Genomic DNA, 25,054 nt, shown 5'->3' on the forward strand with positions numbered 1-25,054 from the left:
TGATCTGATTACATAGAGCTGTATCAAAATGAAAAAAATGGTGTGAGCAATACTGAGGGGTTTTGTTTTGGATGTTCTGTAGCACAATGCTTTTACGCTTCAAGGAAAAGTCAAGTGATCTTTTTCTTCAGAATAACTGAATGCCCAGTACCAGCTCGTGCCATGCAGAATGAGGCCCAGCTTTTTGTTTTTTTTTTTGTTTTGTTTTGAAGTAGCCTGTGGCTCTGAGTAAAGCTTTTGTTCTAAAACATTTTAGACTTCCATCCTTGACTTGACTGTGAGGGGTGTCACTCTCATTCAGTGAAGACCAAGTAAGGTTTTTATTAATTGTCTGTATGCTGTATCTATGGCAGGGGTGGGCAAACTTTTTAGCCCAAGGGCCACATCTGGGTATAGAAATTGTATGGCGGGCCACGAATGCTCATGAAACTGGGGTTGGGGTGTGGGAGGGGGTGAGGGCTCCAGCTAGGAGGTGGGTTCTGGGGTGGGGTTGGGGATGGGGGGTTTGGGGTGCAGGAGGGTGCTCCGGGATGGGACTGAGGGGTTCGGAGGGTGGGAGGGGGATCAGTGCTGGTGGGGGGGGGTTAAGGGGGTGGCGGCTGGTGGCTCGGACGCAGGCTCCAGGCGGTGTTTACCTCAGGCAGCTCTCAGAAGCAGTGGCATGTTGCCCCTCCAGCTCCTACACGGAGGCGCAGCCCGGTGGCTCTGCTGCGCGCCACCCTGTCTGCAGGCACCGCCCCCGCAGCTTCCATTGGCTGCAGTTCTCAGCCAATGGGGGCAGCACTTGGGGCAGAGGCAGCATGCGGAGCACCCTGGCTGCCCCTACAGGTAGGAGCCAGAGGGGGGCCATGCCGCAGCTTCCAGGAGCCATGCAGAGGGGCCCCTGACCCTGCTCCCTGGCTGGAGCACCGGAGTGGGGCAAGCCCCAAACTCTACTCCCCAGCAGGAGCTCGATGGCTGGATTAAAATGGCTGGTGGGACAGATCCAGTCCAGAGGCCATAGTTTGCCCACCTCTGATCTAGGCATAAGGACCCTGTAATATGCCTAATCCACAGAAAGTCTCCTACTGCTAATAGGTTGATTTTGATCTTTCTGTAGTAATGAAACTTGTACTTAGGAAAGTTACTGTTGCATTTAACATCACTGGAGGAAAAGACACTTTTAGAATAAGATTTTTATCCTGTGACCATTTGCATATGTAGTTCACCCAGCTTCCACTCTGTTGCAGTAATTGCTCAAATTGGGGGCATTATTTAGATGTAAACTAATTGTCTTATTCATCAGTAGGGTATTGATATTTGAGTTTCAGGCACTCTACAGATTTGAGAAGACATCACTGTACTGGTTTTACACTTTGTTCATGTTTGGAAGACTTCTTTACAATCATAAGAACGAAAAAATTGTTTTCAAATAAGGATTTGTTTTCTCTGAAATCTAAATCAGTCACAATAAGTTTCAAACAGACTGGATTTTTCCTGAAGGCCAAGTGTTTTACAACACTGTCTTATTGCTACGCCGAAAATAAAATTTACGTTCATTAAAAGAAATTGAGAACTTGAGGTTTAACACCAGTCTCTACTAAGAACACAGCTTGTCAAATCTTTCAACCTGCTGAGCAAGTTAAAGAAAGAACATTATACAAATGTGTTCTATTGCTAACGTAAATACTTTTAAAATTCTGAACTTGATTTAAAAAAAAAATCCCCCTTCATGTAACGCGAGATGGAAATAGGATGCAGCTAACTGAAATGTGCATTAACGTGGAACATGAGTAGTGGCAAAATCCACGGCTGGCTTGGATTCAAGTTCCATTTTATTCAAAATTGGAACAATTGGGTTTTGGGCCTTTAGCTAAGAACAGTTTTTTTTCTTGGACTCAGCAAGGACTTAATCTCAGGGATTTATGGGTACAATATTATGAATCTATTAATTTGTGGGGGCTTTTGTGAAGGGCAGAGGGATTTGGCAATGACTAACTGGATTCATATGGTAATCGCTGATATTTTACAGAAACTATAAAACCTATTGCATTGGAGCTTAGCTGTGGGTTAAGGATGTTGCACATGTTTTGAAGTGTAACTTTTGCCTTGATATGCTTATTCACCCATTAGCATAAAAGGTCTTGCTTCTATTTTAAAATGTGAGTTCAGGGGTCTTCTCTGCAGTATGGCGTAATTTTCCATTTAGCTATCTATTTGTAGAATTAACTGATCTTTTAAAGATCATGAGTGAAAACAGCAGTGACCTTGAGGTGTCCACTCAGTCCACACTGACTGGTAGACCACAATTGAAATGCTGGATTGGTGAAGGATATGTATAAGGAGGTATAGTATTTTAAGCCAAAACACTGTCTCCTGTGAAAGTGCAGTTAAGGCACTAGTCCAGTGCTATTTTTGTGTATGTGGTGTAGCTACTGATTTGAGCAATCATTTTAGAAATCCTAGATACAACTTGAAAACCTAATGTTAGTTCACGGTAGCAATTCTGCAGATAGGTAGACTGCTATTATGCCGATTGATTGAAGCTGAAATTCTGAACAGAAAGTGCTGGCATGTAGATTTACACACCACTTCCTAAACCAGCATTTCTCAAATGCCACCGGGGCCTCCTGTGGCCACCAGGGGCTTTTCTTATGGCCACAGCTGCCTGGGCTGTGATGGGGGGAGGGGAAGCCTTCAGTAGTGGTTGGGCCCTGCCCCGCCTCTGGAGAGAGACAAGCTGGAGGAGCAGGCAGCCAGTGAGTTCCTCACCTTCCCGGGGTCGGGATTCAGCCCTTGTGTGGTGGGTGGCATAGAGTCAGTCATATAGTCCAGCATAGAGTCAGGATAGAGTCAGTCAGGCTCCATTCCCAACAATATTGAGGTTACTCCCAGTCCCAAAGAACCAGTCACTTTTCACAGGTCTTTTGCACATCTGATCACACACCAAAGACCAGGCTTGTAGCCAATCCTACAATTAACTAACTAAAGATTTATTAAGAAAAGGAAATGAGATTTACAATGTTAAAGGAGGTAAATATACACTCTCAAATGAGTTAGTCTTAGGGTCCAGAAAGTAGTAGAAGCTGTTGTGATGTGCAAGCTCTATAAATCCTTTAGGGTTAACCCAGGCTAAGCATCTTGGGGATCCTTTCCTTTTGCTTGGAATTTGGAGAGGGCAATAATTCTAAGCAACATAATAATTTCTTCTTGACTGGGATTTTTATTCCTTTCCCCCAGAGTTCAAGCTGTGATGGGATGAGTATTTGTCCCCTCTTCCTGGGTGTGGGGGGGAAAAATAAAGTCTTTTGTCTGATGATTTTCCACATTGGCTTGTCTGGTGTCTGTAGGCCTTTTATGGGGCAGAAGATGACACCTCTTGTGGTAAACTAGTATTTCACACTTCGTAATACTTCTCTCCTCACTGTGGGGATTTCTAGTTCCATAGTAAACACTTTCATAGTTAGAGCAACAGTTAACTATTACCTTGTAACATGGGATACAGATCTAATAAGTGAGATTAATGCATGCAGCAACTCGCATGCATTTCATAAAGTCCAAACACTAAACACATCTCTATGAATCTAATACCAATTTTAACAAGACTAGCGTACAGGTGAGCCAGATTGGTTTCTAGCTATGCATTTGTCAGTATTCAGTGAGGCCTAGGGGCCTTGACATGAACTGGCACAAGGTCTGCCAGCATCATAAATACCAAATCAGCATGGCACATGTTGATTGGATAATAGTGGCTGAGAGATCTCAAAATTTAATTGTAAATGGAGATTCATTACATAGGTGCTGTCTTGAAGTGGTTTCCATTATATAGAGGGTATACAGTTTGCTCAATGGCTCTCATCACAGCCACTATCAAAATTGTTCCAGCATCCCTGAATCATTGAGTGTTGTTTTAAGTGGAATCCCAAAGGGATTGGTTCTTGGCCCTGTGCTGGGTAATACTTATCACGGACCTACAAGAAAAGAAAATAATTAATTTCTAATAGTTTGCAGATTGGGCGAGTGGTAAATAACAGGGACAGGTCCCTGGGGCAAAGCAATCTGGATTGTTTGGTGAGTTGGATATAAGAAAACTGAGTTTCAGTAAACCCAAATGTAAGCATGTAGGAACAAAGAATACAGAACATACTTGCAGGATGGGGGACTCTTGGGAAGCAGCAACTGTGGGGAAAAATTGGGGGGGTCATGGCTGAACATGAGCTTCCAGTGTGATACTATGGTCAAAAAGGTTAATGTGATTCATGGGTGTATAAAAAGGGAATCTCGAGTAGGAGTGGAGAGATTACATGACCTTTGTATTTGGCACTAGTGTAACTGTTACTGGGATATGGTGTCCAGTTCTGGTGTCAACAATGCTGATAAATTGGTGACAGTACAGAGAAGACCAATGAAAATTATTACGATTGGAAAATATGGCATAGCTGCTACTCTGAAACCAGTGATATTCAAGGTGCTAAAAAAGACAGTTAAGGGGTGACTTGATCGGTCTACAAGTACCCTCATGGGAACAGAAATTTGAGAATAGGGGGCTCTTCCAGTCTAGCAGACAATGGTATAACAAGATCAGTGGCTGAAATAAGACAAATTCAGACTCAGAATAAGACTGTTTTTTGTTTTGTTTTTTAAAACCAAAGTGAGGGTAAATAATCATTGGAACAACTTACCAAGAACTGTGGAAGATTCTCCATTCTTGGGACTTTTAGATCAAGATTGGATGTTTTTCTAAAACATGTGCTCTAGTTCAAACTGGAACTGATTCAGGGAACTTTTATGGCCTGTGTTATACAGATGATCACTATTTTCCCTTCTGGCCTTATCTTATGAATTGAGATGGGGAAATAATGGATTATTTCAATTCACTGGCAATTCTGAAAATTGAATAATTTTGGTTTGGGTCAGCAAACTGAAAAACTAGTTATTCACACGCATCTGCTGTGTGGTACAGCTTGTGTTGTGAAATGCAGAAAAGCCTGGTGACCCAGGAACTCCTGGAAAGACTTCAGCTACTTTAGTCCTAGAGGTTGCAGTATATCTGATTAACAGCAAGGGTCATCTGACCCTGCAGCAGACCATACACAGCAGTGGGCAAAAGGAGCAGAGAATACAGGCTGTATGAGGCTATTCAGTTCAGCCAACCCAGAGTCCGAATATGTGTCTGTGCACTCTCCTTCATACTTCTGCTCCTGCCTTTCCAGACCCAGCTTCAATTAAAGACTACTTCAAAACTGGATTGATGGGTGCTGATTAGCAGGGGGAAGAGCTTGTGCCTAGGACCATCAGATGGGAGGGGACTGGCTCTAAGTAGAAAAAGGTAAAGTGTGTGTGTGTGTGTGTATGAATGCAGCAGGGAATTAAGTCAATTTGTGAATGAGGTTGTGGGTTAAACTGTGTATGTGAAGGGAGATGGTAGCGTAAGAGGGAGGAGGAGAAGGGACTCATAGAGCAATAGTAAAGTGGTCATGCCATCCTGCCCTTGAGTGTAGTGTCCCAATTTTTTATTCTGAAAGAGTACCCCTTTTTCTTCCCACTTCTCCACCAAAAATACTTGTGTGACCATCTTGCCCCAACCAGTGAACAGTTTGAAAAAGAGGCTCAATCTGCGAGGAAGGGTATGGTAGAATACACAATGCTACCTGCAGCTTAGCTCCTCCACTTATTTTGGGTATCAGTCACCACTGGGGAAAGACCTACTTGTCAATGGTAAATAGATTCTTTGTTTGAGAGAGGGAAAGCTAAGAATTTCTGCAGAATTTTAAGCTTGTGTTTTAAAACAAATATATTTTCTGCCTTATGGATGTAATTTTCCAAATGTAAAGTGATGCAGTGATGTATTTCTGACCATGCAAATAGCTACAGTGTCTCGGATACAGCTTAGCTTTCAAGTAATAGTATAAAATTGATACTATTTAGAATTGTGGGTAGCAGTGAAATGGATAAGAAAAATTTAACCTCATTTTTCTTGTGCTTAGAATAGCAGTGAGCTGTTATTTTCCATGTGCAGTTATATGGTTCTTCCTCAAACTGCATTGTTTTCTAAATTTCTGTGGGATTTCTTTGGAAGAAAGGGAGCTGTGTATACTGCAACAGGCAGAAGCACTAATATTAGGAGCTTTAAAACATGAAGCTTGCACAATTCAGCTAGAGAAATCTCAAAAGAATTAAGACAGAGCTCCTGTTATTGCTAGGGAATTAAGGCTGTCATAGTTACCAAGTTTCAGAGTAGCAGCTGTGTTAGTCTGTATCCGCAAAAAGAAAAGGAGGACTTGTGGCACCTAAGAGATGAACAAATTTATTTGAGCATAAGCTTTCATGAGCTACAAATAAATAAATAATTTTTTGTTCGTTTCTAAGGTGCCACAAGTCCTCCTTTTCTTATAGTTACCAAGCTAACTGCACCTCGGACTCCTGGTCTCTCCAAGTGCATCTTGTCTCCAATCTCAGACTTCTCGCTTCTATTGGGGTGGAATAGTATGACTCTCGCACTCAAACCATACCCAGGATTGGAGTTCCCTGGGTATCCGCCATAATTTACTTCAGCAGGTCTGACTGGTATCCAGACCATGCAGTTCTGTTCTCTCCAGGGTAATAACCATGGTAATCAGCAACCGAACAGCCTCTTTAAAGCCAAGCGTTAAGAACAGAAGCCTCTTGGTGAAAGCTTTAAATACTGGTGAAAGCAAATTTTAAAACCTACTGTATGAAAGTGTAGCTTTCCAGGGGTGTAACCATCTTCTGCATGGGGACTCTGGTACAACTAGCTCCCTATAAACTTGACTCCCTGTCAGTGCTCACTGGCAACTCCCTGGACAACTTCTGGCAATGCACTCATCTTTGCAGGAATTGAGCCACTTTTGAATTGTTTATATCCCTTTTATCTGGTAACCCAGCTCTGGAAAAATGTTTGCAACTGGTTAGAGTTAGGCTCCTTCACGCTATCTGTTTCGTATTGCCTTTTAAGTGTGTGTTTGTGTGTTTTTATCTGAAGCCTGTGTATCGCTTTTGTGCACAGACCCCACAGAATTATAGGTGTATAGATCAATATAGTTGGACAGGAAATTCTAATAAACCAATATACAGTAACTTGCCTTCACTGATCTGGTCACCTACCCTTTTTATAACATTGTATAACATCTAAGTATTCATAACTTTCCATATCAGCTCTTAATGGAAGTTGCATCAATATAGTTAAACCAGTGCCACTTTGTGCATGGATTCTCAAGCAGATTTAAACATGGTTTAGTATTTCACTTGTCCAGAGAAATTTATTTAATTTTTAAATTGATGTAATATATCCACACAAGGGTTTGCAGTTGTTTTAACTGCAGTGGCAAGAGAGAGCATAGACCAGCCCTTGGTGACACCAAAACCTTAGGTATTGTTTCCCTCCAGTAATTAACTTCAGGGGGTCAACACAGTTGAGAGAGGTCACCACTCTTGAATTGCACATGTGGACTCAGGTGGAAAACTATTGATGACGTCTTTAATACTTCCCTACCTCACAGGGTGTTGAAGGTAACTTTGTTCATAAAGCACATTGAAATCTATGGATGGAAGATAAACCCATTTATCACTTGAGACTTTATCTTGAATATTCAGTTTCAGAAGACTTGATGACAAACCACAGCTTACAGAAGCCTTATTTGCTTTGACATCAGCTAGATATCACCAGCTAGGTTTACATAACGCTAATAACTTGTTTGCAAGTTAAGTGTAAGTGATGGCTTTTTAGTGAACCTGTGCTCTTTCCTTTCCCCTGTGTGTGTGTGTGTGGTTTGTTTTGGTTTTGTTTTGGTTTTTTTAAAAGTGGAACGCAGTTGAGAAAAAATTTGCCTGGCTCTACTACAGTTGTGGTGGTGTTGGTAGGGCCTAGCCTTGTTAGTCTCCAATGACTCTACCCAGGAAAAACAGAAGCAAGACTTGCTGGTATCTCCGCTGTCCACCTCAAGTCAGCAGCCCTGTTCCATTTTAAAGACTTCTTTCTTCTTCCATACTTTCTTTGCACCTCTTTTCTGTGTTTTGGTTTCATCCCCTTTGGTTTTACCCTCTGCTGTCCTGTACTTTTTTCTCATCATGTGTCCTGCTATATTTTGCTCCTAATCCTTCACTGGATAGCAGAGGGCTGCTCAGTAATCCTCATGGCTACCCTTGGATGTAGACTGTGCATGTTCTTGTCACAAAATCCCATCTGTGTTCCTTGCAAGTGGGAGGTGACCAGTGTAAATCTAGTATTCAGCAGCATGCATTTTTAGAATTCATGTTCATATAAAAATGTGCTGTTGCAAAAGGAAACTGACTATCAGGGTCCAAAACACCCCAAAAGGAGAACAGGGGTGTTGAACCCCTAAAGAATAAGCAGTTGAATCAACTGATTGTACAACATTGTTGTATTATAACAATAACGACAATGTTACTGTACTATAAAAGTGTATTGAGCCATGTCTTTTTGTAAAATCCGGTGACATGCTGATTAATATAATTGTGAAACGTATGGATTAACACTCTATATGAGGAATTATCGATACTTACTGATATTATGCTTTTAAAGTCGGTGGTCAAACAAGAGAAACCGGTTTTCTCCCAGACAGCTACCATGTCACCTATCTCCCTGTCTCTAACATAAATTAAGCAATCGAAGCCCTATTTACATAGGAGTCAATAGGGGGATTGGAAATCAACAGGAAGAGAACAGCAACGAGTCATGCTGACTCTGGGGACAAAACAGTGAGTTTGGGGAAATACAAGCAAAAAAGTTATTTTGGCATCCATCTCTTAAGGGACAAAGAGGCCATTACTCTTGGGATCTGTGAAAGGTGTATCCTTCAGCCATGTGGGCTGAGGATGCTGAAAACTGATTGTGAGAAATTGCCTGAGACCAGTTGTCTAATCTGTTAAACTTTAGACAAAAAACAAAAATAAAACATGCTTTTCTTGTTTCTATTATCCTGGCTTCCTAGTAAATCCTGTTGGACTTCTGTTCTCTGCTTTCTAGCTTTCAACTCCAGATTTAAAAAAAAAACTTTTTTTGTTTGTTTGGCTGTGTTACAGGCCTAGAAATCTAGGACGGCATTTCTTTCTACTTAAAGGTAGAATGATTTAATAACTTGCATCATAAAGGAGTGGGGAAAAATATAAACCTTTTGGGTCATTTAAGTATATACTGAGCCAGCATGTTGCGCAGGGATTTGCATAACGGTGGTTTACAGTAGTGTTTGAATCAATCAGTTATCAGATTACAGCTGAATCTAGACATACTGGTTTCTTGTTGAAGTCCAGAGAATGTCATAATACTAAATTAAGATTAGTACTTCCTTGATTTTATCCCAGTACACTGAAATGTGCAGGGCCACAAAACTGAATGGTACTTATGAGCCTTCTAAATATGAAACTTTGTACAGAATAGCATTATTTTATGTGGACTTGTAAGGACTTAAATATGGATGTAGTGGTATGTTCAATATATGTTAAAAGAAGCTTTCTGTTAGAAAACATTAAACATAATTAAAGTAAGTTGTTGGGATAAATTCAAGTCAATTAGAAAATTGTCAGAATGGAATCAGAATTAGATGAATGAAACAAGTCTTGATTGATATTCCTGAAGGCGTATTTTAGTTCTCCCCCCTCAATATAAAGTAATTTTCTTCTTAACAGTCTCTGAAGAACAATTACATAATCTGTGACATTACTGGGTGATATTCAGATTGGAGACCACCCACTTTCCCCTCCTCCTCCTGCTAGGTCTTCATTCCCATTGAGTCTCTTAACAGATTAAGCATGAACAGTGTGATGTAATTCAGAGGCTGCTGGTCTCCTGAATCACTAAGAGAAGGTTTTATTCTGAGGACAAGCTTTGTTTCTGCAACATCTGGTGGGGAGAGAGGCTGCCAGCAGCATTTGCATTGTGGATATCTTTCTCACGTTCTTATTTTGTCTGTGAATATGGAATAACCGTGAAGGAATGAGGGATATTTGTTTTCTAGTCTTGTTTTCCTTGCCAAGTATAGCTTGGCTTCAATCAGTGGTGAATTAAAATATATAGTATGTGACAGTATATGGAGGCTGTTTCTTGCTTGTCTGTCTTCCAATCGCTCTGAAGACATGTTATGGTCTCCGAAATTTTCCTTATCCAACATGCGTGTGCGACTGACTGCAAAGGGACTGCTCCGAAACCTTCGACTTCCTTCTGGGTATAGGAAAAGCACAGTTATATTTCATACAGGTTTGTATTTTTAAACCTTGTACTTAGTGTGTGCCTTGGGGACATCTTGTTTACCTCAGTAGCTGCCTATTAATTAAAATATATTCTGGGCATGAAACATTTCATTTTTCACAGAAACCTAAAGCTCTTATAGAAATCAAGTCCTAGTTTATAAAAGTGGACAGTTTGATCTTGGATTTCTCATGTGGGGGTGTGTGTTTGTGTTTGACCTGCTCATCTGGAAAACATGGTATTCTATTTGTTTGTGGAGTGCTGAATTGGAATTGACACGTTTTTCCAGATCCAGAAATAGAATCTGGAAATTGATCACCATTAAGCATCTCTTTAATATTTTTATATTGTGGGTAGATACATACTGTGATATTTTCCCTTCTCTGCCCCTTGAAGGGGGGAAAATGGGGTACAAAATCATATTGTATAGCTTTTTCTTGAGGGTTATGCAACTTTGCCTGACTACAATGTATCTTAATATCCCTGTTATAGATATAAAAAATAATTCATGGTTTGTAAGCAGGGAGAGTAAATTTCATCCTTAAAGAAAATCCTTTTTAATGTTAGCCGTAATAGCAATGTGAGTGGAAGTCTATATTAGCCAGGGGAACGTAAAAAAAAAACAAACAACAAAAATAAATGTTCTCCCACTCCCACTTTGTCTGACCGATCTTCTCTCCTTCTTCCCCTCCAAACGTAAGTTTGTGCAGCTGCCTGTGTCTCGTTTTGCCTCCCAGGCATCTCCTTTCTCTCTTGGCCACCACTCATCTCTTCTAACATCTCATGGAATCTCTAGGTCTCCTTGACAGGCCATTTAGCTCTACTAGTCACTGTTTTCTCATCTCTCCTGGCATTTTGTTAATGTCTGTCTCTCATCTCCCACTTAATGCTAAAAAGCGTTAGGAGGTTGAATGCAACATAGCTGAAAGTCTGCTTGGAGATTCTATGTAATATAACCTGTAAGATAACTTTTAATGTAACTTGATGTTGCAAAACTCTTTATGGATAAATCTCCATATCTATTCTACTTATCTGAATGTTACTAACAATCTGATGTCTTCACATACAGCATGTCTCAGGAAGTACAGGTCTAGAAATAATGCAAGAAATCAGTCAATCTTAGACTTATTCTTTATTGGTTACCTGAATTTGTATATTTTAAAATAGTAAAATATACCTAAGGCCCTTTGTTAGTGGTTTTTACCTTTCTCCCCCCTGAAAAATTCCTAGGCTTTACAAAAGGTATTTGTTTTTTACTGTTTTTTTTTTTTAACCTGAATTTTGGGATTCTTTCTTGTGGTCAAGAAAATCCAATAGATTATATTAATTAGATGTACTTATATTAATAAATTAGACTAAGTGTAAATGTAAGGCTGTCCCTTAAAGTAAGGCAATGTAGTGTAAGATATTCTTATACATGTACAAATGCAAGTGTACATACTGTTAATGTAGACTTCAAATACACATTTTTGTTGCTTTTTTTTCTGTCTTCCTGTCTCCCAGTATTAACCCTGGTATTTACCCAAATAACTGAGTTATTTTTGCACTGATTTGCACTAGCTTCTTTTTAATAAATACCAATAAATTCCCAGGAAACGTTGAACAAAAATAAAGGGCCTTGAATATACCCAGTGAATCTATAGCTGTATATAGTATTAATCCAGTTTAAATTTCCAGTATCATATTGCAATCTTAAACAAAAAAAGACTTGCATTGTTAGCATTAAGTGGACATCTGAATAAAATCTGCCTCCAGATATTCCTATTCATAAAAAACTATTGAATACAGTACATGAAATATATTGCTGACCATAAGTCCTAGTTATACAAACATCCCTATAAAGAGATTCTGGCTGGCTGTCTTTTTCATGCTTTCAGGTATGACCCACAGCCCTTGAAATGGTAGTCAAAGTTCAGCTAGACCATGCTTCTCACTTTTCTCATCTCTTGTCACGTCAGTGCTTCTGAACAAACAGCAGAGCATATAACTGCACCAGCAAAGAGAGTGACCAGTGCTGAATATATGTTAAACTAGCTTATGTTCAATACTGGGTAGTAGTATATACGTTCATCGGCGTTTTACCCCTGTTAACTCAGCATAATATATTGACAATTTTATGTTTTTATGTAACTTGAGAGCAGATAAAGCTTGTGTGTGGGCTTCTTACCTTGAAATAAGGGTGACAACATAATAAAATTCATGCACATGATCATGCTATACATAACACTGATGTTTCAGATCATCAGGAATAAGCCTATTTATACTGCTGCAGCATCAGCCAGCATGTCTCTTAACACAGTGATTTCATTGCATTAAAAAAAATGTAGCATCCTCCCTGGGTCTCGCAGCATGCCCAAGTGATCACACTGTATTTTTATAGTGTGGACTCTGTTTTAATAGAGATTATCATGGACCCCCTCTCGGTTGTAATTGCATAGATGGCTTTCCTTCCCTTTCATGAGCGAAACCTTCTTGTGACAGATATGCTAATTGCTTATACAGCTGTAGTAATCAAGTAATCTATTTAATATGATTTAGCAGATTGAAAATAAAGGAGACAGTACCAGCTGACATGCTACATCTTCACAGACCACCAGCAGCTCACAGATCAGATTCAGAACCTCTGGGAAAATAGGATTTAACTTCTGTCATGAGGAATGGTATCAGAAGTTACTCACAGATTTGTAATGCTCTATTTTCATCCTCATTTGTGAAAGTCTCAAAGCAACCCATTGTTTTTTTTACAGTATCTACACATTCTGTAGATAACTTAAAGATTATATGAAATCTGAAGTCTACATAGTGACCTTATTAAAAAAAAATCATCCTTGAGTTCCCTCCTTCAAACATTCGTATTAAAATAAGTCAGTTAGCTTATTTAAGATTGAATAATTGCAAAAAAAAAAAATCTTAATCAGCATGTGTACGTGAAGAGTTAAAAGTGAATCATCATTCTGATATTTCATTAATGAAGAGACAAACATACTTTCTATTATTACTGACTGTTTAAGAACATGTTTAACACAAACAGTGAATAGAAGCGATCTTAAGTACTTAATACTCTTCATGCATGATTGGTGTGACGGATTAGATCAGCATGTCTGGATGGCTGTCACCTTAAGAATGTTGGAGAAAGACCGTCTTGACCATACATATATTCTCTTTCCTTTTTTATACAAAGCAGTACATTTGACAAAAGGACCTAATGATGGTAACTGAGAGCAAAACTACAGTGGTTTGCAGTACCATAATTTTTGAAGGATTGTGGGTGAAACTACATAGTTCTTTGTATTATTCATATACTTTGAGTCTCACAAAACAAAATCTTAGTATCCTGCTTTTGGCTTGCTTAAAAAAAAAAAAAGAGAGAAATAAATGGTAGCTATGTGGCTGACTACTTGACCTGGAAACATGACTTCTCATATCAAGACAGCCAATGCACAGTCATATCATGACAAGAATTTCAGACCGTTGTAACCCCAAAAACCTTTCCCTCTCAAACTCTAAAATCAGACAAATCAATACAGACCTAGCACCTTTTAAATCGGGCAGATACCATTTGTTTGTACAACCTAGTTTTTAAGACCACTCATCAAGTGGTCCATGTGAGGTGGGAATCTATCAAATTGTTAAGGGTAATAAAGCAGTGCCTTCAAAGCACAATAACACACAATTTCCAGAAGGCTCATACTTTGGAATTGTCACTTAATCTGAATATTTTCTTAAAATCAACTTTCCTATAGTACTGTTCTTTTTAGAAATAACTAAAACACAGAATAGTCAAATAACTGCAAAGTCGTGTGATACAGTAGCAGGGAGCTATCAAAAATGCCTTTGAAACTGCTACAAGAAATTAACTAAATCCAAAAGTCTACCAGAGACCGATATAGTTTAATATAGCAGAAATGATGCAACCTGTACATAATGATAAATATTCATTTCACAAGACAAGGAAAAATTGAAAAACAGAATACCACTCTAGCAGTAACTATAGAGCAAAATCTTCAGTGTAATCAGCATGACATGCTTATTTGAACTTAAAAGCTAGTATAGCAGATTCCAAACTATTGTCATACACATCTGTTTCAGTGACTCAACCATATTTATTTGCACTGTATTGGGTAAAAACCCTATGGAAACAAATACTAGTTATTCTTAAAACTAGTATCATGTATTCTATTCTGTAATGAGAAAAAAGCATCAGGATAACTTTTATGGTGAAATCTTCTCAGCACTACAGATAACTGCCAGTTCTGATAATCTGTTCTGGCAACCACACACAACCACCAGTCCTTTAATTTCAATCCCAAATGCTTGAATTAAATGGACAATAAAACTTGACATTATCTGTTATATGCCTATTTTAACTTCTGTCCATACCTTTAAATCTATGCTTAGTCAGTTTAAGGTGATCAGAAACCACCCCCTCATCTAGTCTGACCTTCTGTGTATCTCAGGCCACCAACAGCACCTGCACATTAAATCAAAATTTGACCAAAATATTACAGCCCACAGGAGACTTTTATGTGCTACAGGCAGAGAATAGGGGGGACCAATGTGTGATGCCCTGCAGTGGCAGAGAATTGGGTATCTCTAAATCAGACAGTCCCAGCAAATGACCTGCGCTCCATGCTGCAGAGGAAGGGGGGTAAGACCCCTCAAGATTACCAACAATCTCATCTGGGGGCGAACTTCTTCCTCACCTCCCCCATACATGGGGTGGTCAGTTGGCCTCTGAGTATGTGAACAAGAACCAGCCAGCCAAGCAGCTGAGAGAGTGCTCAGCGCACTGGGCCATGCTGTCCAATGTCCCAGCTCCAGCTATGGCCATCTCTGATCCTTCAGAAAAAAAAACAGAATACATGAGAAGGCAGGGGGAGGGGAGGAATCCCTGCCTGACTGCTAGAGGTGACCCAACCTGATTTCCTAACAAGCTGCCTAAACATGGAGTGACTTAATCAGTTATTTCATATAAAATACCTGATCTTTCATTTTCCTATTTAAGAATTCAGTAGCTGACATGAATGCCCCATTTAAGCTTGAGGTTTAATCACTGTAAACTGAATTGAAAGCTTTGCATAGTGTTGTGGAGGGCTGGTAGCTATCCCATTAGCTGTCACCTACAGATTTATCCTCAAGTGGTAGAGGCCTGTGATGTTGGAGTTATAAGTTCATGACCATTTCCATTGACAGCTGTGGCTTATTATGGAGAGGAGCTGACCCCTTTCCATAATACTTAAGATTACAGCCACCTTCCCATTTTAAGGCTGACTTTTGTTTCTCCCTTCTCCCCCAAAGGAAACTCCAGGATTTGCCAAATTACTCTTCTTGCTTTTCCTGCCCACTTTGAGTGCCTCTCCCATTTTGGCAGTGGAAAAAGGTGCCCAGGTCTGTTGGAGATGAGATCACGGAAGAAGAGTGTTACCTGCCAAAGGGTTATATAGACCAATTGACACTCTCATAAATCTGCTCAAATTCCTGCACTTAGTTACACTAGCTGTAAAGTGGGGGATAATACATGTCTGTGTAAAATTATTAGAAGGCTATAGAAAAAAGCACTAAGTGCATTACTAGCTGCATTTTTAGATGGGGTAACTAAAGCAGAGAGATGTTCAGTTGCTTAGCAGGAAGGCACTGTGGTCTAGTTTGGGATGTTGGCTGTGGAACAAACGACAGTGGGTTCTAGTCTGTCACTTAATGGGTCGTGATTTTTAGTACTTCACCAATATTGGAATGAAGCAAAGTTGTCAGACGTCTGGCTAACTTAACTTCAGATGTGATGTGCGCATCTCCATTGTGGACTGAAAGAGATGAAGATCCACAGGCGCCACAATTAGTTATCAGCAGCACTCAGACTTTTAACTTGGCAATATGTGATGTGCCAAATTTAAAAAGGTTTTATTTACCTGCATAAGGAAACATGAAATATTTAAAAGAAAATAGCTACTAAAGCAAGGCAGTAGTTCTTAGTCAAGTATGACTTACTGTGTAAATAAAAGTACAAAAATTCATTTTTCTTATCACAAGATCCTTAATTATGACTCAAAACAAATATTCACCCATTATCTCAAAATACAATGTTTTGTAAAGAATATAATTATGTATAGGATAATGACACACATTGGTCAGCCTTAAATGCAAGCCCTGCATAGTTGGTGGTTTAAGTGAGGCTGTGCGGCTTTTATTTGTGGGGAGGAAGAACTGGGGTTTTGAGAGAGCAGAGATGGGTTAACTTAAATATGCGGCCCCTTTTCGTATGTGGCACATGGTTGGTTTGTTCCTGTGGCTCTTAGTTGGGTTATATTTTTAATTATCTATGAAGTGCTCCTGAATCATTCTTTGAAATCAAAGTAAAAAATTAATAAAACTGATATTTTGCAGTCTACTTCCTAAAAGAGTAACTTAGGTGCTAAAATCAGGAAAAGAAAAATACATAAAGCTCCAGTAATCTGTGGATTCTAATTAGGGTTATTGTGTACCCCAAAATGCATTTTGTTTTCTAGATATAAACAATATATATGTGTTTAAGCAGTATAAGATTTATTCTATAACTCTTAAGTTTCCTTGCTTTCTAGCATTTGGGTTTTGTAACAGAGCAGTAACACCACCACTTAGCAATCTTAATGGCTTTTAAATAAAGGCTTTTAAAATTTTCAAATTCCAGCCTTTGTCATGCCAGTTGTGAAATCCGTACAAGTGAGCCTGGTATCAAAGGGCAGATGACTTTTGGTAATAAGAAAACAAAGGATTTCTATTACCAACCTGCTCGATTTATTTTTAACTTTCTACAGCACAAAGAAACCATTCTATGAGGAAAGCGATGCCCTTTAGCTTCAGTGCTGGACCATGGTAGTTTGGGTACTTTGTCTTGAAATCAAGCTACATGATGAATTGGTTCATTGTTTTGTAGTACTGTTTGCAATTTGAACTTCATAGGCACACAAGCCCTTGCACTTTGAAACGCGTAATATTTGTAGAGCAAAAGAGTTGTCAAGTTACTTGTTGGCTGAAGTAGATTTAACTTTAATCAGTCAAAATCTTGCTGCACAGTGTGTTCTCTACCTGTAGTACTGTGGAGCTGTTACTAAATGGATTGGGACCATATGACCCATTACTTTGGTTACAGGTCCATGTCACATGGTAAGTGCAAGAATCACTGGTGTTGTAGACCAGTGTCATTCATTGGGTACAGAAGTTTATATTGCAACCTGCAAAAGAACACCCACCCTTCATCACTGAAGAACATCAAGTGGGGGGGAGGGGAGGGTATTGGTCTTATAGTCTACCTTTTAATGCCTCTGGGTAGACAAGGTGCCAAAGCTCAAAATGTCTTCATGTGGACCTTCACCAAATACCACACTGTATAGCAGTCATTATGGGGTAAGGTGACCGAAGAAGACTGTGGCATGGCAACAGATTTTGCAAGATGGACGCTTTTGGAAGAGGTAAAGAAAATCAATATGGCTTATGCTTTGGAGACTGGAGTAATCAACCTGGCTGATTTCCAGTTAGTGGTTCATAGAAGTCAGATGTCCATTCTGATTTAGTCCAGTTGCCTTTGATAGCTGACAAAAGTTTTGTTAATACTTGTGACCCATGGCTGAGATGGAAGCAATCTTATTTCATTGGTTCCATTCATTTCTCTGTTGTGAAATAGTCACATTGGGTCAACCGTTAAACTGTTCTGAGAGCACTGGTCTTTCATATGTGGTTATACAGGGTTCTGTGCTACGCCTTTTCAATTCAGCGTGTACTATCAGGCTAACTTAAATTGTGACCCCAGGACCTCCCTGTGCCAACTGCCAGAGGGCAAAGGAGAACATAGGGGTGCAGGGATCCCCTGGGTTCACCAAAAGAATGGTCTCTGAAGCCTATGTCACAAGGGTGGTCATAATCATTGTAAGATGTGTGTATGGAAAACATGTGAGCAGAGGTGTGAGTCTGTATATTCTTTGAGTGATGCCACATGTCCATTCCACTGTAGGTGTGTGTGCACGCTTGCCAGAGGTTTTTCCGCTTAGGGGATACCCATTGGAGTGGCACAAACACGTATTGCATGCAGGCATAAAGGGTGGAGCTGCCCCTAATCCTCTCCTCAGGTTTTTCCTACCAGCTCTGACAACTGTTGGAGCTCCCTTTCCTTGTTTCTGCAAGTCTTGTGGTCTCGTGTGTAAATAGTGCCCTTTTAGTTTCTGTATGGTTTGTTAGTGTCGTTTTAAAATTTGTTGGTGTGGCTCTGGCACCCAAACTGGCTACTGGACCCAGTACAGGAGATATGCTGCATGCTCCAGGTTTCGAGCCCTGCCACTCTTGTGGTTAAGCAATGCTATCAGCAGCCCTCACCCCAGCTGTCTTCAGTGCATGGGGGAGGCTCATGTAAATGACATATGTAGCATCTGTAAGGGCTTTAAGCCCAGTTCATGGGCTAAAAGGACATGGCAGTCTGACGTGGATATCTCCTCCTGTAATTGCCTCTCCGTGCTCCATCTGAACAATCTACCTCAGTCTGGGTACCGAACACCTCTGCATCAATTAGGGCTTGTCAACGTTTAAAATGCTGTAGTGGTGCCAGGGTTCTCCCATTGGTGTAGATATTCCACCTCCCCAACTGAATAGGGACAAGTTGTTAAGGAGGCATATAAAATAGCACAAGAATGTAGGAACAAAATCAGAAAGGCTAAGGCACACAATGAGTTGCACCTAGCATGGGATATAAAAGGCAAAAATAAAATGTTTTTTAAATACAGTACGAGTAAGAGAGAGACTAAGGAAAGTGTAGGCCCTCTACTGGTGGGGAAGGAGAGCTAAATAATGAATGAGAGCCTCAAGAAAGCTGAGGTGTTTAATGCCAGATTTGCGTCAGTCTTCACTAAAAAGGTGACCAGATACTGAACATGATTAATATTAATAAGGCGGCAAGAATGCAAGTCACAATAGGGAAGTAACGGGTTAAAGACTATTTATGATAAGTTAGATGTATTCAAATTGACAGGGCCTGATGAAATTCATCCTAGGGGACTTAGGGAACTAGCTGAAGAAATCTTGAAACCATTAGCAAGTATCTTTGAGAACTCCTGGATGACAGGTGAGGTCCCAGAAGACTGGGAGAAGGGCAAACAACAGTACCTATCTTTGCACAAGGAAACAAAAAGGATCTGAGGAACTATGAACCACTCAGCCTAACTTTGGTACATGGAAAAATACTTGAACAAATTATTAAGCAACCAATTTGTAAGTGCCTGGAGGATAAGAGGGTTATAAGGAATAGCCAGCATGAATTTGTCAAGAACAAATCTTGCCAAACCAACCTCATTTTCCTCTGAGACGGCTACTGGCTGTGACATTCTGGGGTGCAATCCAGACCAGTAAGGGTTTATCACTTGCCATGTATCCCTGGGTGCCTTAAATGCCTCAAATGTGTGGTCTTCTGTTTTGTGCAGCCCTGGTTCAGCGTCTACCTACAACACTGAGAGCCCTGCTGTAGTCTTTCATCCATTACATGATGCAGGGGTGACTCCAAAACCCTTTCCTGGTACACTTACAGAAGTTAATAAGTTTGCTGTTCCCTTTGAAGAAGCAGTACATCAGCTGCTTACCACCTTACTGTAATTCACAAACACTCTATTTTAATCAAAGTACCGGGTTGGTTTATAGTAAAAATTAAAACAAGTTTAAGTGATGCCAAATAAAAGGAATCAAGGTTAGAAAGATTTACAGACAGACAAAATTAACAATACACTTATAAGACTAAAACCTAATTTCAGCCAATTACTATCTTTCCCTTAGCAGGTTTCTCACCTATAATTGATTTCCAGACACTTCAGTTCCCTTGGTTGAAGGACCAATCTTTCTGTAGTTGCAAGAGGTCTGGCCTCTTTAGTCCACCAAATAATGGATAACTTAGGGGTTCACCAGCACTCGCTATATTCAAGTAAACCATTGAAAAGCATATCATCATTCATTGACCTTGGTTCAAGAGTCAGGAAATCTTTTTGGGGACACAGTTTCCATCCCCCATCAAGATTGTGATAATCTTTCCCCGCTTGGTCTCCTGATGGGTTTCTTTACCTTGCGTGTAAACATGTCTTCATTGTCTCTGCCTGTTGACCAGGTTTGTCAGATAAATGTACACAGTCATTTGTTATCTAAACATGCTGACTTCCCAAGTAACTTATAAGCTTTGAAGGTTCTGTTTACCACACGTGTAAATTGCAGTGCCATGGTCACTGGTCAACCCTACTTTATTTCTGTTCAAGACCTGGAGAGACCTGTTTCTAATTGGTTCAAATACAGACTTTAAAACATAATATCAGAGAACATCCATAACTCCATATATAGTATTAATACATGTGTTTTACAATGGTATTAATAACCAGTGTTTTTTTTCCAGTGATATATTACATGACACCAATGAATTGAGATACTCTCAAACCAGCTGAAACTCATGGCTAGGTACTAGGAAGCCACATGACCTCTGGCCTTGGAATGCTTTTAGGGTCAGACTGGCCTAGTGGATAGTGGTGGCGGGGAGCAGTAGATGTGATATATTTTGATTATTATTTTTTTTAGTAAGGCTTTTGACACAGTTTCACATGAAATTCTCAAGTATACTGGGGAAATGCTTTTTAAAGAGAGTTTTACATTTTAGGTTTGTGGTACAGATGATGACCCTGAAGAGACAGGCCCAAATTCTCCTTCTTCCTTCTCCTTGACCCAGGCTACTGTGTCCTAGGAGGAATTTCCCTGCCAAGATCCTACAACTGTACTTGTTTTTTTGGTTCTGCAGCCTTGCTTTGTGAAGGGAAATGGACAGTGGATCTGTGCAGTTGCCTTGGCAACATGGCTCCCAGCATGTACCTTCCTTTCACTAGACTTCACTTTGTGGGAATGTCTGCAATCCTTTCTTGAGCTCCACAATTTCTGCCCCAGCACAGCATGAATGCAGGAACCCTGCATGGACAGCATGTGGCCCTAATGAAATACAGAAGAGTATAAGATATTTTTAAATCTAAAAAGCTTAAGCCTCCTGCTCAAATTAGCAATATGAACATTCACAAAAAGAGAACTCACCTTAAATAACCCTAGTTTGTATCTGTGCGAGGTGTTTAATTACCATTGCTATTTATAAATCTTCCATTGGTAGCAGTATCTTGTCAAGTGACATCTGACACTGGTAGTACAGGAGTCTCTAAGCTTATGAATAATCTTCCATCCTGCTTTACAACAGACGCCTTAATTTTTAACTCCTTTTCAGTCTTCTATGGCCAGTTGTTGTCCATTATCACATGCTATTTCTGGTATAAACATCATAAGTAAAGTGTTCAGATGGTACTTGTGGGAACACTGAATAATTTTTATGAAAGTAAAATCTGGGGAAATGGCAAGATCTCATTTCTGTTAGGGAGGAAATAGGAAAACTGGAGCATCTGAATTGACATACTGTTTAGTGAAATTCTGTAGTAAAAGGTCTCTAATCTAAATCTGGTGAAAAATCTTAGCTAAGTTTTATATAAAAACTTTTAAGTAGAAAAACACAGCAGTTGTGATTGTCATGCTTATTAGGTAACCATCTTCCTTCACCTTGTCTTTAAGCATGCAGGCATCTCAAGTGCACCTCCTTTTTTTTCTCTCCCTCCCACCCCCATTTGATTTAGTGCCAATATCAGAAAACCATTTAAAAAACCTCTGTCTAGTCCAGGGGTGGGCAAACTTCTTGTTCCGAGGGCTACCTATGCGTATGGAAATTGTATGGCGGGCCGTGAATGCTCATGAAATTGGGGGTTGGGTTGCAGGAGGGTGAAAGGGCTCTGGCTGGGGGTGTGGGCTCTGAGGTGGGGCTGGGGATGAGGGGTTGGGGGCTCAGGAGGGTGCTCCGGGATGGGACTGAGGGGTTCGGAGGGCAGGAGGGGGATCTGGGCTGGGGCAGGGGGGTGGCACACAGGAGGGGGTCAGGGGTGAAGGCTCCGGGCGGCGCTTACCTCAAGCAGCTTACAGAAACAGTGGCATGTCCCCCTCCGGCTCCTACCTGGAGGAGCGGCCAGGCAGCTCTGTGCGCCACCCTGTCCACAGGCGCCGCTCCTGAATCTCCCATTGGCTGTGGTTCCTGACCCATGGGAGCTGCAGGCGTGGCACTTGGGGCGGGGGCAGTGTGCAGAGCCCCCTGGCTGTCCCTATGTGTAGGAGCTGTAGGGGGGGACATGCTGCTGCTTCTGGGAGCTGTGCAGAGTATGGCAAGACCCTGGCTGGAGCACCAAAGTGGGAGGGATTGTTAGGGAGTTGGAGAACTTCCCCTATGCAGACCCTGGCTGACCCCTAGCTTCTCCCATTCAGTCAGGCACATCTGCCCTTTCCATATGTGTCCCTGCACCCCCCACCCATTTCAGTGTGTCTCTGCACTTCCACTCAGCCACTCCTACTCCCCTATCCCATGTGTCCCTGCCCCCATTGTCCCTGCATCCCCACTCAGCACCCCTGCCCTGATGTGGCCCTGCACCTCCACTCCCATTCACCCCTGCCACAGTCTGTCCCACCCACTAGCTCTTCTGAACCCCAGTCCACTTGGACCCCAGCAACCACATGTGCCCTGTTCTCTGTACCCCCCACCCCCAATAGCCTCATGCCTCCTCACCTGGCCCCATGGGCAGGATGTTATGAGGAACACAGTCTCTCATCCTCCGTATTAGCTGCTGATTGCTATATCTGGTGAGTCAGGTGCCTCTATTGTGGTGTCTTAGCATCTCCTGGTGGGCAAAATGCATAACTGCAGCACTTCTCCAGCAGAATGTATTTTCTATAGAGAGAAAAATTTGCTGGGGACATGAATTCTGTGCGTGCACAGTGGCGCAGAATTCCCCCAGGACTAAGGACAAATGTTGAAAGTAGTGTGTGCATGTAGGAGGGAGAAAGGATGGGTCTCCCATGGCTGTATAATATACAGAGTGCTGTGTCAACTTGGCAAGACATTTCAGAGGGCTCTATTGTGTCACTATTAGACCACATTCAGCAAAGAGTAATTTAAAATAATGGTCATGGAATGTTCTGAAGACATCCCCAGAGAAAAATGCTTGTTAGTTTGTAACCTGGAGAATACTTCTGGTGTATCATAACAGGAAATACAGAAATAATTCTTTTTCCTGTAGCTACGAAATTGTGGGGGTAAGTAATTGGATAGTAATTTTTGTGTGCTTCATTTTTTTTAAAATGAGAACTTCCCTTTTGCCCCCCTTTTAGAACTGGCACCTGGCTTTTGAGACCCTATTTTTTGTAAATCTTGTATTAAATACTGACATTTTCCTTCTCCCCAACATACTCTCATTAGGCCAGTGTTGAAGACTGACTGAGTTCACTTAGTTGACTTTCTAGCCAGCAGCAATAGAAGTGGTGCTATTAAGATAGGGTGTGTGGAAGAAAAATGTAATCTTGTTCTGTTGACCAGAAATTAGCATAACCTGGAGGCATGCTCTAAAATACTTCTTCTTAAAGTACATTTATGGAAGCTTGTTCAATTATCGTTTTTTTCCAAACAAATGATACCGCTGCCTGAAAGATACTGTGTGCTTGTATCCCTAAGCAGTCAATGAAGAATGAAATTTGAGAGATTACTTAAAATTTAAGTCCCCAGCTGAAAGACTGCACTTCAAATTAAATATTCACTTTAGAATGTGAAATGGGAGCACATGTTGTTTTAACATTTTACTGAGGGAGAAATTTAACTTCCACTGTGTAAATGCTTCCAGACACTGAAACTACGCAAGAGCGGGAATACGCTTAAAAGAAAGGGGTGGGGGGGAAGAAGCCCACAAACTTAAAATATTAGGCAACTTCTCTGTAGCCTGAATTCCTCTGAAAGACAAATAGTGTTAATGTAAATACTACTAAGAGCACTCTTTATGGGGATCAAATAAAAAAGGCACCACAGTATTTAAGATTTGCATATGGAGGGTCTTTCTATGTTGGTATCAAAGCTGTGGCATATCTTTCCTTCTGTTTGGACATTTATAGAACTTGTTACAAGATGGGCACTGAAGGCAAAAGTATGGTCTTTCCAACACTGAAACTTAGTGAGCTTCAGACTTGAGATGGCTTTTCACATGTGGAGCACAATCTCGCCATAATTAAGAAATTTAAGGAACTTAATCTTCATTTAGTGCTGCCAGATGAATAACCACAGAGACTGAAATCCCCTAGTTATGTATAGGATAAGTATACTATGTCACAGAATGGCTGGCCCCTGTAACTGAAGCAGGTCCAGCTCCCCTGAGTCAGAGCAGGGACTCTCATTTGGCAAGGCAGCACCTGGAGACTGAGAGGTCAGGGGGAAACCCATTGAGTGAGAATCCAGGTGGGAGTCCATCAGGAAACTGGAGGAGGTCTTTGGGGAAAGCTGCAGAGAGAATTGGAAAGATTCCTACAAGTCTTCACTGGGAAGAGGGGAACAATTGACTAGAAGACTGTATGTTTAGGACCTGAGAGAAGGCTGAAGGTACGAGAGCAGCAAGAGGAATCTGCTGGCTGGCATCCCCAAGCCAGATAGCTAGGGCTGAAGGCCAAGAGAAGCAAAGGAGAGAGTTGCCTGCTGGCTCTGAGCCAAAGTCAGGGGCCTCAGAGGGCTGAAGGCAGGGGAGCAGTGGAGGAATTTACCTGCTGACACATCCCAGGGCCAGAGAGCTGGATGCAGAGGAACCATGAGAGGGCCAGTGAGAGTGAGGGATGCTCCCAACAGAGAAGGCTGTGGGGGTTTCTGCTGGGAAGTGCAGTGTTGCTTTCCAGTTGGAAGGGATAGGGTGGCTGTTCTGGTACAGGAACAGTGGAGAGCTGCAGTTGAGAGCTGGGGCATGGTGAGGGATATCG

At 41.0% G+C, this 25,054-nt stretch overlaps 1 protein-coding gene across 4 annotated transcripts in view; it reads left to right on the forward strand.

The window, feature by feature from the left end:
* The window catches only part of MTUS1 (microtubule associated scaffold protein 1), a 206,087-nt gene that overhangs the window by 89,616 nt on the left and 91,417 nt on the right, over positions 1-25,054 (forward strand). Inside the window, exon 1 of one of the 4 annotated variants that reach the window (XM_073341913.2) lies at positions 9,733-10,213. The exons of the other annotated variants lie outside the window; for them this stretch is intronic. Within the exon in view, the coding sequence (XP_073198014.1) occupies positions 10,093-10,213 (121 nt within the window). The 5' untranslated portion in view covers positions 9,733-10,092. Of the gene's footprint in view, positions 1-9,732; positions 10,214-25,054 lie in introns of those variants that run through there. 4 annotated transcript variants of the gene reach the window in all.

Source organism: Lepidochelys kempii, chromosome 4 (assembly GCF_965140285.1).
Source record: "Lepidochelys kempii isolate rLepKem1 chromosome 4, rLepKem1.hap1, whole genome shotgun sequence".
NCBI classification, from domain to species: domain Eukaryota; kingdom Metazoa; phylum Chordata; order Testudines; family Cheloniidae; genus Lepidochelys; species Lepidochelys kempii.